This window comes from Seriola lalandi, unplaced genomic scaffold (assembly GCF_002814215.2).
Source record: "Seriola lalandi dorsalis isolate HSWRI2012SDOR001 ecotype SW California unplaced genomic scaffold, Sedor1 jcf7180002054958, whole genome shotgun sequence".
Lineage (NCBI taxonomy): Eukaryota > Metazoa > Chordata > Actinopteri > Carangiformes > Carangidae > Seriola > Seriola lalandi.
This window is the reverse complement of record NW_019525509.1, coordinates 761,965-775,199: the sequence shown is the minus strand read 5'-3', so window position 1 is coordinate 775,199 and position 13,235 is coordinate 761,965. Positions and strand designations below refer to the sequence as shown.

At 37.2% G+C, this 13,235-nt stretch overlaps 2 protein-coding genes across 3 annotated transcripts; both read right to left on the bottom strand.

Moving 5' to 3' along the window:
- Nucleotides 1-779: 779 nt before the first annotated feature.
- Nucleotides 780-9,218, bottom strand: il12rb2l (interleukin 12 receptor, beta 2a, like). The gene is made up of 15 exons (XM_023395139.2): nt 9,100-9,218; nt 8,568-8,666; nt 6,823-6,970; nt 6,542-6,693; nt 6,181-6,323; nt 5,482-5,623; nt 4,605-4,681; nt 4,271-4,490; nt 3,763-3,954; nt 3,453-3,557; nt 3,213-3,347; nt 2,718-2,876; nt 2,472-2,547; nt 2,187-2,289; nt 780-1,993 (listed from the first exon to the last, which is right to left on the bottom strand). The coding sequence occupies exons 2-15, from the start codon at nt 8,638-8,640 to the stop codon at nt 1,601-1,603; spliced, it is 2,118 nt and encodes a 705-aa protein (XP_023250907.1). The 5' UTR covers nt 8,641-8,666; nt 9,100-9,218; the 3' UTR covers nt 780-1,600.
- Nucleotides 9,219-10,407: 1,189 nt separating this feature from the next.
- Nucleotides 10,408-12,976, bottom strand: rln3a (relaxin 3a). Of its 2 annotated transcripts, none has more exons than XM_023395223.2 (2): nt 11,905-12,976; nt 10,408-11,237 (listed from the first exon to the last, which is right to left on the bottom strand). In XM_023395223.2, exons 1-2 carry the CDS (start codon nt 12,062-12,064, stop codon nt 10,951-10,953), a joined length of 447 nt encoding a protein of 148 aa, XP_023250991.1. In that variant the 5' UTR covers nt 12,065-12,976; the 3' UTR covers nt 10,408-10,950. The 2 variants fall into 2 exon arrangements, with proteins under 2 accessions (XP_023250991.1, XP_023250992.1); XM_023395224.2 differs by having other exon boundaries at nt 10,408-11,234.
- Nucleotides 12,977-13,235: the final 259 nt, after the last annotated feature.

Sequence of the window (13,235 nt, the reverse complement as noted above, 5' to 3'; positions counted from 1 at the left end):
CGTGATCTCACATTCAGTCAGTCAGTAAACCGTTAGTACATTTCATAAACCAATAGTACAGCACATCAGAGTGCCCCTCAGACAATACAAAACTCAATGTCACAAGAGAAACTCCTTTAAGTTGTTTTTAATTGGAATAAAGGCTGCATGTCATTATTTCACTTGCCTTTAAACCCATTTCGTATTAGTTTCTACTGTTACCATTCTATCTTGCTCTTTTGGAAATGAATTCTTTATTATTAGGTTTGACAAATTATTCACACAACATAAATGACAAAGCCTCAATTTTAAGTTTTTAGGCAGTAGTTATTTTTTATCAATGTTATTTCTATCTAATACTTAATATTTCATTATTTCTTTTAAGTTATGTATTTTATGTATTTTCGTTATTTATTTGTTTGATTATTTATTCATTATTGATTGACTGAATGGATGTGAAATCAGATACACTGGAAGATCGCTTTTTATTTTGAAATCAGTTCTTGCACGCCCTTACTGTAATGCCTAGTATACACGTACCGCAAAATAAAGTTGAGGTTCGTCAGTCACATTACAGTATCTTAAAGTTTGAAATGCACCATATAAATTAATAAGATAATTACTACTTAATAGATGTCTATGGTTCTTTTTTATTAGTTTTGTCTAAATCAAATATCAAGTGAAATTTGTGGCCTAAAAATTCACAAGATTAATTAAAAATGATTCATCATTTTTTATGTATTTCTTTTTATTATTTTATTTTTTACATTTTATAAATATAGTTATTAGCTTACAAGGTGTTCAGATGATCATGTAATTTTTATTGCTGATATTTTGCAAGAGTGTATCTTACAAATGCATTTCAACACTGTTTTTAGTAAAGAACTCTATATGCACCTTCATTGACACTATTGGGTTGTTCTGTATATGCCACATGCTGTTGGATTAAGTGATGTCTGCTATGTATTGTCGGTTTATGTGTTTTGTTATTATGTGTAATACCTAACATCATGGCTGTGTGATGATTGTGTTGGAACTGTGCCGTTACTGTACCAGTAAAAACTGAAACATATTCCCCTGGCATTGCTGTGTTTTCAACGTGAGGTCAAATTAAATAGGTCAGAAACTCTGCTGCTACTCAAATGAATGCCCCGGGACTGGGCATTCATTCAACATTTCCTGATGACACCTGACTGAAATTAAGTTAAAATTAAATTACATCAAATTGTTTGATAGTTGCTTTATATTTCCACAACCAGGTTCAACATGGGGGACTACACATAAGTTGTAATTGAAATAGAAAAAGTAAAAATTAAACCAAAGTGAACACCAAATGGAGAAACGAAAATGTAATCAAACCAAATAGGCCTACTAAAATAAAAAAAATGCAAAAGGTGGAAGCAAGGGTAGAGAAAGGGACTGGCTGACAGGTCATGAGTTTTACTAGGCAAATTTCTCTAATCACCTGAGTCCAGCCTCCAGGGTCCTGCAGAGAAAGGCTACAGAATGCCTGCCCAGAGAGTCATCATCTAAAATCACATTTCCACATTGAACATTTTCTGCACATAAAAAAACAACATACACCTGAGTTGAATGTCCATGAGCCAATGTTGAGACATCATCAAGCTTCCAGTATTTCCGAAGCAGTGGGCATGAAGTGCTTTTCATAACCTGATGTAAGCTGTTCTTCATCTGATGAGCTCCAACAATCATCCCTGTCCTCCTCCTTGTCCCTCTCCTCATCAGAGTCTACCATTTTGCTGTACTCCTTTCTTCCATATCTGTGGTCTGTCCTGCCACCTTGCTTTAAGACAGCATTCTCACTCTGATCATCTTGGCAGTCCATCTGTGAGCAGCCATCTCTCAGAATTGGCCTTGTTAATCCATCAGTGTCAGAGGTTTTCTCCGGGGAGGACATGAAAGCCCCGGGCTGGATTTCAACAACCTCCAACATAGAGATATTGGGATGTTGTTCATTGACGGGGATACAGATCCAAGCCAAGGAGTCATTTATCTGCAGGGAGGTCACACACAGACACATTTTGGTAGCACACGGTAAGAAACTTATAAACAGGTTAAGCAATGACTGGTGAAATAGCAAAATAATGGCATTATTCAGGCTCAACATTTAATGTAAACCCTGTTCTTAGATAAGACCAAGGCTCACAAAGGGCAAAAAAATCCTATAATTTCAGTAAGTCTCTCACCTGGTGCTTCATCTGTCTGAAGATGTGACTATTGCTGGGATCTGGCACTTTCTCACAGAAACATGAAGTCACCAGTGGACACACTTTCTCTCCACGACAACAACTAAGACAGAGTAAAATGACATAAGACAGACACTCTTCACAATCTCACAAACTCTACAGAATATGAAGATTAATTTAAAATGTAATCTTGTGATGTACCACGCCAATGGATGAGACAAAGGTAAGAGAATAGATATTCAGAAATACAAGTCAAAGATAAGTTGTTGAAGATGATTATCTCACCAGAGTAAAACAAGAATGCATATTACAACCAACAGAAACACCAAAGATGGTACAAGCACGGCTGGTATCAAATGCACTGAGAAAAGAGAGAGAAATTAGAGAGATAAACCACTGAATGTGTCAATATGATTAATATGATTAAAACACTTCTTACATCTCTTAGAAACTCTTATAATATTTTATCATACATCTCATACTAAGTGCAAATACAGTCAAAAAGGAAAGAGTTGACATGTGATGCAATACCAAAATTTTCATCCTGTTCAGTTTTGAACTTTGTGGTGACATTTGCTCCAGGCCCGGCTACAGTCACAGCTCTTATCGACACCTCGTATTCCTGGCCTGGACTCAGATGTTTCAGCTCAAAACTCTTATTTTCATGCTGTGTGGCACTGACATTGTAAACTAGGAGAAACAAATTGTTTGGAGTGAGTTTGAGTATTTAGAGAATAGCTGGCAGAGATGGAACCAACTAACTTGAATATTACTTTAGCTTTCTAAGTACATATACATATACATATATATATATATATATATATATATACACACACACACACATATATATGAATATATATATATATATATATATATACATATATACATCTATATATAGATGTGTGTGTGTGTGTATATATAGTATAAGTATGTTTATATATATATATATATATATATATATATTTCAATCCCCCCCCCCCCTTTACTTATTACTACAACTGTAATATATATTGTGACAGTGTGTACCATTTTGTCTGTTTAATCTTATTTGGTAGTATTGGATCACCCCATTCCGCTCGAACAGGGGAACAGGCTCCCAACTCAGTTTCACTTGAGTTGGAGCAACGGGAAACACCTTAAATGATCGCACTCTGGAGGGAGCTGAAAAGCGATTGAGAAAGGAACATGACAATTACAAGTTTATCTTCCATTTAACATGAAGAGATGTGAAATTTAGCTGGCCAAAAACAATGCATTAAAACTTACTTCCTTCAAGAGAATATCCAATAACTGATGAGAGGTGATGGACTTCCAGACTGTGTGATACTGAGAACAGTGACACTTGGAAGGGTGTGACCTTTTTAAATGGACCTGTAGGTGGAGACACACACCAGAGTAGAACAGACACTCTGAAAATAGCCAGCACAAGTACACCTCCTTTAACATAAAACGCATTTGTTTAGAGTCCTTGACATTTTTAAGAATTCACTTTTCAAGCTCAAAATGTATTAAGTGTGTAATCATTTCCAATTATTCCAGTTATTGCTAAAAAAGAAAGTATCCTAATCAAACAGACCTTTAAAAAATACTGTTTGGTTTTTCTTCACTTTGATCCAATCAAATCCTTTGCCTGTAGGACACCCTGCTTGTTTGTACTGCACCACATATTCCTTCAGGTTGTCAGTGTGCTGAGAGGGCAGATCCCAGGACACTGTGAGGTTCACTTCATTCATGTTGAGTTGAATAACTTGTTCATTTTTCTCTTTACCTAAGAAAGACAAATGCTTTGTTAGTTCTGCTGAGACACAGTCAAAGTATAATTGTAAAATTGTTGTAACATCATTTTCGAGACAGAACAGTAACTTTCAAACAGTGGCTATAACCATAACTGTAATTTTTAAGTATTAATAGTAAGTTTTTTTATTTTTAATAAAGTGCATATTAAACATCACAGCACAAGGTCTGGGGTTGTATTCACAAGGTGTCTTATATCTACTTGGAATCCTCCTAATTCAGCCAGTTAGGAGCTACTTTAAGCCTTAGGAAGTTGTGAATACTTATATGAAAGTGGGGGCAACTTATACCTGGTACTGGCATAACTAGATGAGAAGGCTCTGTGGCACCATAAGTGTTGAAGGCTGACACATTGAACGATGACACATCCTTCAGAGAAGTGTTGAGGTGGCATTGCATTTTATTGCACAATCCGCCGCTTTCCACAGTTATAGACACAGTTGTGCCGTTGTTGTAAAACCGAGTAACTGTATATCCCAGAACACTGCATGCCTGAGATGCAGCAAGGTTCTGGATGAAATAAAGACAGGTAGATGGCAGCAATGGATGAGTCTACATAAAGTGAGATCCTGGTTCATTATTTGTAATCAGTTAATAACGATTGTGGATAACTTGTTTACCTACCTTCCAGGTCAGAGCACAGTTAAAGCTTGCAGGAGATGTCCCACAGTCCCACCATATATCTGGCTTTCCAAGAGGGTCTGAACAAGAGGTAAAAGATGTTTTGTTTTAGTAGAGAAAATGGTTATTTAGTGAGCCATAGAGGTGTTGATAGGTGGATTTTGTAACCTTAATCAGAGCCAGGCTAGCTGCTTTCCCCTGTCATGGGTGATAGTCTTCTCGTGTTAGATTTTGCTGTTTTGCTTGTGGAGCTGTCATTTCTGTTCATTAGGTCTGTTTGACATCATCCGCTTGTCAAGGGGGGATACCACCTCCGTCTACTCTGTGCACCCCAGGACCTCCCACTTATGCTGGAGCACGCTCTTTCAGCTGGTCCCTCCTCCTGTGTTTTTTGTGCCCTAACCACCAATCCCCAGCCTCCTGACTAATTGTGAAACATGATAAAAGCCACATTGTGAAGGCGCCAGAGGCGGCTGTGATTTTGTTTGCTTTATGATTTGGTGCCAGTCACTTCCCTTCCCTTTGCTCCTGGCCTCCTCTCTGTGTTCTCTTTCTGTTATTTGGTTATTGACCAAAGAGTTTGCATTTTTTTACCTTACATTTGAATTTTTGGCTGTCTGAACAAAAAAAGCTTTGCTTGCCAGATCAATCGACTTATGTTGCTTCCCATGCTCCTAGATATCCGCAGGGTTGTAACACCCCTGTTTCCTGTCTTCATGCTAAGATAAGATTAATGGCTGCAGTCTCAACTTTCATATTTATTGTACAGCTGTGAGGGTGATATTGATCAAGCCTAAAATGTTAAACTATTCAACAATTAAAAAGAATGACTAAAAACAAGAAAGAAACTATAATATAAACTTCTCAAATGAGGACTCACCTGTTTCCGTGCTCTTTATTCTGTGGATTGTACTCCAGTCACTTATTAAGCCTGTTGCACAGGCACAGCGAACTTGAATTTCATAGATTGTGCAAGGCTGGGGACTTTCAATCATATGCATGCGAAGGAGTCCACTGTCATACTGTGTAGAAGAGGAAAAGAAGGAGATTGAACATGCATTCAGTGGACACAGTTTTAGTCACAGTTAATAATATACAGTTTTTCTTTGAACTTTTTTCAGGACTTAGATCCATTCCCTGTCCCCTCACTGTCAGCATACTCCATCACACAGTGTGGTCGATCCAATACAACTGTCCTTCCTTCATGAGCATTATAATGTTCAGTTTTTATTGAATCTGGGTGTCGATTTGTTTTAATGGTTATTTTGGATTTTGTGGTGTTGTTGAACTGTCCTGGGTTATATTAAGAGGTTTCCAAATATTTTGTCAACCATAATTCATATAAATGGGTTTGAGAAAATATTAGGAACACCTCTCAGTATAACCCAGTAGAGTTCAACAGCACCACAAATTACAGCCTCTAAAATAACCAGAAGTGACATGATGATGATGATGATGATGATGATTAAATCACTGAATAGGATATTGAACTATCAATGAGATAAGTACATTTTGAACAGGCACTGCACTAGTACTGAGAGAAGTAAAAGAGGCAAGACAAAATCAAAAGAAAAGACACCTCAAGCCAAACTCGGTCTGCCTCAATCCGATTCCGGACATAACAGGCTCCCTCAGAGAACCCCAGTTCATCACAGAAGGAATGCCACTCAATCTCTATTGACTTCTGCTGCCTCAGTTTGATGTTAGGAGGTGGTGGCTTGTCTAGAGACAGAAACACATACACAAAACAATTTACTTTGAAAATCAAAATCAATAATTGGAAGATAAATTACAACTCTGTACCAACTTTTTCACTCAAACAGGTTCTGATTCTGCTAGTCAAAAGGGCCTCAAGTACTCCTATTATATTCATCATTATTATTATTGTCTTTGGTGGTGGTGTCCGTACTCATGAATGAGAATTTGGAGGACTGACTCACTGATATCTGCTATGTTGAGGTCAACTACAGGAGACGTGAAGGAACCATGAAGGTTCTCAGCCTTAACCCAAACACGAATCTTTCCGTGGTTGGCAAAGTCTTCACGAACGATTACTGCACTCGAACTCGTCTGACTGTTCACATACCTGCCCCTGGAGGACAAGACAAAACATGAAAACATGATAAGATGGATAAAACTAAACCAGATTATCAGATTATTGTAATCAACACTTTAATGATATCATATGGCTAAAACAAGGAATATTTATGGTTGTGATTACTTGCTGATTGCTGGCTCCCAGTGCAGGCTGTAGTTTGTGGTGAAATGAGGGTCCGGCCCTGGATCCCAAGCACAGTGGATATCTACATTACAGCTTTCCTCATCACATGGGAAATAGCACTCAGGGAGAGAGGGATGAGTAGGAGGATCTGGAGAAACAGATAGTAAGTGATAAAAATAAAAGTGATTAATAATTAATAATATGATTATAATGATTAACAGATTAATCATCATAATCATATTATTTCAAAACTCATTCAAAAAAATAAATGGAGACATTATCTTGTGACAAAGACAGTTTCAACAAAAACTGAGCATTATGAATTTTATGAAGGTAGCATTTATTGCAAGACTGCGGTATTGGACTATGTTAGTTTTAGGTAGTTGTACCTAATAAACTGGCAATGTAGTGTTTTACTCTATAACCATGACATCTGAAGACAGTCTGAATTAAAACACCACTTGGCATATTGTATAAAGAGCTCTTAAAAAGTCTGTTGTACTATCCAAAAACAATACATGCAGATCCACTGGCTCCCATAGTAGGAAAAGATTTGTGACGTTATTGGCAATGGCACATACTGAAATGTTTAATCCAAAATTCAACCACCATGTGTCATAGCAGATGCATGTAAATGGCCTCAAGAAAACAAAATAAATACTACACTTTGCTGCTAGAATCTGCTAGAAAATTTCTCTGAAGCTCATAAGTTAAAAACTCCTTTGTGAATCTACTGTCAATTTTTGGCTGTTTTACTTGTGCAAATGAAATGTAAAATTCCTTTGAATATTCATTACTGTTTTAGTAAGATACATTTAATTGTCAAAATAAAGAGACAAAAAGAGAGAGGCAGTGACTAGAGAAGATGAAAGACATGAAAAGAGCTAGAAAGCAACAGATATAAAGCAACCACATAAGTAACCACAAGAAAAATGCAGAGTCCTACAAACTCATACATGTATCTGCCAATCCCTGCAAAGCACACCTTTTTTTCTTGTTCATCACAAGACCTGTTCACCTTCACCCATTTCTTGTAACCGTGTGAGCTTTTAGCGGTGATCAATTGATGTGTGTATGCAACACATTGCAGGGAAGCACACTGTTGGTAACAGTAACAGGAAATGAGCACTTTGATCAGTCTGGGTCCAAATAACTGCACCTTTCCTTCGTCACCACTTCCTCTTCAGTAAAGACATTAATGTTAAAATAATCAGTCTATAAACACATAGGCATAAGACCTGCATGTGGCCCAAACCATCTTTTATCAAAACAGTTTACACTCGATGTAATGCTTTCAGTGAAAGCAAAACATGTGCTGTACATAAAACCCTCAGCCCATTCTTTATTATAGTCTGTGTCTGTTTTAAAAACACAAAGTTTTTAGTGTCAGTATGATATATACATATATATATATATATATATATATATATATATGTTAGACATACTCCTTTATATTGCATTACCTTATAGGCATCATTTGTAATTGAGCTAATTGGACATATTTTGTCTGTAAAATCTTACTCTAAGTAAGAATAGTAAGAAAGATTAAGAAGAGGGCCAATATTTTTCTCTGAATGCATTGGAGTGTGAAGTAGCGTTAAATTGAAACACACAGACACAGAGAGAGAGAGAGGGAGAGAGAGAGAGAGAGGGAGAGAGAGAGAGAAAAAGTACAGGCACGTAAAAATAAGCACAATTGTATTCAAACATAATGTGAGTAATATGAGAACCTTGGATAAGACTACCTGTGGGAGTACAACAATTTGGTAGGTTGACCAGCAACATGGACAGAAGCCACCTTGTCCTTAGTGTAGCCATTACATCAGGACCCTGGCCTCTAGTGCCTGTGGAAAACACAAATAAACATACATACACAAAGAAAATGTATATGTAACCACATGAGCTATAGCCTGTTTCAGCTACATTCTTCAAAGCAGGCGCGTTGTTAGTGTTTTTAAAACCGTAAATACAGTGAAGTGTAAGAAAATGTGTAGTCGGCGTCGATACTCTGCAGTTTGGCAAACCGACAGACTATCTGCCATAAACATTCATGTTACTGTATATTTTCTCATAAATTAAACTATTATTCAAATCAATGTGGTATCGAGCTAATACGTGCAAGCATTTTGATGTGAACGGTCCAAATACTCCGTGTAAGTGAAAAGTGGCAGAATCCGGAGTTAGTACCTGAATATTGTTCTTTTTTAAATTACAGCAAGCTCTTTTGATCTTCAATATTAGCTAACTCATAGTAGTTATTAATTATAAATGATTTACCTCATTATGAGACACACTGAGATGCCAGTTGTTCATTTTGTTGCGGTATAAAGCACAGATGCCTGAAAAACTTTGTTGTGGAGTCGAACTTGTACGTTCTGTTAGCCGGTAACCCCGCCCATTTCTGGAATTGCCAGTGACGTAAAATACAAGTGCGCGCCCACGTTAACACACACAAAGGATTAGAATTCACTTGTACCCTATTTCACTCAACGCGGTCTGACACGCTTCCTGCGCACGGGTTGCTGCAAGTTTAGAAACGTGCTCGTGACAATTGGCCCGAGTATCTTCACTCAAACAACATTTTGTTCAAACTTACTGTTTATATGATGGATAAATGTAACCCATCAGTACATTTAATTAACTACTTCACTGAAATATACATTGTTGGGGTCGTATTTAATTTCACTTTACATGGCATTTTCATTATTTCCCCAAACACCCAGTAGCCACCCAGCACAGAGCTGAAATGATCAGTTGATAAATTGACCAGCTGATTCACAGAAAATCAAATAATCACTAAGACCTGGTATCTAGTTGTTGTTATGTTAGAAGCAGATTGTTTAAGTCCCATAAGAAGTTCTTCAGACTTGTTCCAGCAAAGTCCCCAACACCCTGTCTCTTGTTTGTGGTTTGTCTTACCAACTGATTCACCACCCATGTCTTGATGGAGATGCTCCAAACCAGTCATCTGGCCATGATTGTTTTAACATTTGTATATTTGTCAAGTAGAACTTTTTTTCTACACTCCATCATCATCATCAAGACCCCTCAGATCAATCTTGTGACCCTCAGGATGGGGCTTAGCCCCAAGGTTGGGAGTCACTGAACTAAAATACCTAACTGTATATTGTTAAAATTAGCTCCAACCCAAGCAGCTGCAACAGTAATATGTTGATTACACATTGAGGCATCAGTATTAACAATCTATCAATAATATATATATATATATATATATATGTAATATATAATAGTATCTATTATATTAGTTAGCAGGGGTCATTATTATAAAGATGAAGATCTTTTGATACTTGAACTACATTTTGCTTATTATACTTCTGTACTTTTATTCAAGTTGTATTTTGATTGTAAAACTTATACTTGTAATGGATTAATTTTGCATTAATGTAGTGGTATTTTCACTTAAGTAAAGGATCTAAATACTTCCTCTACCCCTGAGAATTTCTCTGTCTAAAAATATGTTGTTATAGATGATCTATCAAATACAAAAAATGCAAGGGCAGAACATTTTAGGGAAAGTAAGACTTAATTTAGAAAAGAAGATACATCATTAAACCATATAGCTGTGTGCTGTGAAACAAATTAAAAATTCCAACAAAGTACTTATAACTTACAAACAAGATGAGACATTATTAGACATTAGTGATTTTTTATGCTGCTGTCAAATATTGTTAACAAAGCATTTTATTCCCTTGAGTTCTCAGGTGCACAATTCAGATGTCAATGCAAAATGGATAAATAAATAAATAAAATTATTATCATCTGTTTGATAGTGGTTGGTAAGGACAAAACAGCTTGGCTCAAGATTGAATACTTAAGGCTGCTCATTACAAAGCCTGGAATGCATTTTCTTAACAGAAATATATAAACATTTTGAGCACATGGCAGCCCTTTCCATACACTTCATAGATATTAAAACATAAAACAACATTTCAAACTCATGTCATGAGTTAACTGAAAGACACTGGACATAAAATCATACAAAACAACCTAAAATTCATGAGAATTGGAAAAACCACTGTAAGTGTGTATGTATTTATATGTCTGTTTGTGTAATAATGTATATAATATGCCTGCCGGTGTATCCACTCAGATGGCGAAGGTCAACTCTCAGCAAAGGGAGCTGATCTCACTCTTGCTGCAGCCCCACTTGCAGCAGGCATTGGACAGACCCACCACCACATCCCGGCCTTTGCGGTCAGCCTTGCGCAGGGCTTCTAGGATCTCCTCAGTGATGAAAGAACGGGTCGGCCTGCTAAATACTCCCTCCTGGTTGTCTCTAGATGTGAAGCTTAGATCTCTGTTTCTTTGGAGAAGACTCTCCACCACCGAATTGTGACTCAAGCCCTCTGAGGACTCATCCTGACGGGAGCTAAATGGGTCCTCTGAAACATCTGCTGCCGTAATGGATAAAAGCAGCATTAGAGAATACCCACGCTTGTCTCTTATACCCAGCAAGTCAATAACAGTTCTTTCTTTTCATTATCTGCATTGTTATTAAAAGAATTGCTGATGATGGCATGATGGAGGGAGTGACAGCAAAAATGCCACATTTACTTGGTTTACAGCCAATAGAATGTAACATACAACTTATGGCAGGGTCAAAGGCTCAAATAAACATTTGGGCGGCGGGTGTTTTATCAGTACATAGCTCAATATAGTGTATCTGATTTAGATTATCCATTAACACTGACTAGGCCAACTACACTAAACAAAGTGAACATTCAATGAAAATATAATTAGTACAATATCTGTCATTCATATGATTTCCTTCTCCCTCCATTGTTAAGGTAAGTTATCACAATTGCACACAATCACAAATGAGCATTAGAAAGTAACAATAGAAACTTCATTGTGGACATACAGTTAATTCACAGGGATCCAGAAATTTCAGTGATTATCACAACATCACAAATTGGAGGAAAAGTGCATCTCATACAATGAATGGATATGTTTTAGTCAACATATTAAAATATACATAAGTAATAGATGAAATCATAAAAGATGCAGATAAAAGACATCACAAGGTTAATAATGGTGAAGATGTAGCACGTTCAGTCTCACCTGTGCTCTTGAGTGACCGTCTCCATCGTGAGCCCCCACAAGTGAAGATGACTGCTCGGATGAACTCACGGCCACAGAGCTTCACCCCATATGTTGGGTCCTCCATGGGCTGAACCCCAGCCACCAGCAGACACACAGCCAGTACTGTAGCTTTCCACATAGTACCGCAATGAAATAAAGCAAGCAAAAAGTAGTTAAAATTACAGTTGATTATTTGCTTTGAGCGACACTTAGCTTTCTGTCTCCGTGTTTGCAAGAGCTATGCCTCTCTAGGTGACCCAGGCGTGGTTTATAAAGGGGTTTGGAGCCCTGCAAGGGAGACATACATACTGCGCACGCAAGCCTTCTCTGAGAGAAGAACAGATTTGAAAGAGAGATACAGTCAGAGACCTTTATGGAGACAAAAAGCGGAGCAAAGGTGGCATAATTAATGAATATGTCAAAGGCCTCTATGATCTAATAGTATCTCAGCATGTGAAGCACTTTTGACACCTTCAGTGTCCCTGAATATAATGACTTCATCAGATCTCACTTACATTTAATATGTAAAACATTGTACAGCCATTGGTCATGAAGTGATTGCGGATATGGGAAGCACATTGAGGTTAAAAATGTCAAACAAAGGCAAATGATGTGACACTTTGAAAGAATTCAACTTTTAGCATACTGACCAATTACAATTCTTTCTCCATCTGAGTGTTTCTCATAGGGAATGAGTAGCTTAGGGATACTCAACACAAAAAGCCACTGAGTCCTAAAAGAAGGGATGCATCATGAACAGGTACTTCTTTCAAAAATAAAAATAAAAAATGGTGAACTGACATTGCCTTAACACATGAAATAAATCATTCAGGCCTAATTACGCATATTGCCATGAATTCCACTGATAAGAAGACTTTACACTCGCTTACACCACTACAGGGATATATTAGGCCATTAAAGCTGATATCACAAATATTTACATCAGCATTGCCATTTTTATTCCACACACGACCCTGTGCAACTTCCATATGTAACATTTTCCTTTTCTCTTGGAAATTGCTTATTCTGTCATCTCTTTGCCAAAAGGTGAACTGGGAGGACTGAGACAGAACCAGTGACATTTTCAAAGTCAGATAACATAGAAGTCTTATTATGAGTCAGACTAAAATAAAACACATTTTTATCTGTGTATCCACATAGCCAAAGGTCGCTCGTTTAGGAAATTACAATGGGGATGATGAATTTGTAATTAATGTGATGATAAAAAGCAAACAAAATGGCATTTTAGGGGGGTGTCCACCCTGACAGAGATTAACACAGTGTCATAGAAGTGACCTGTGGAGGTTATG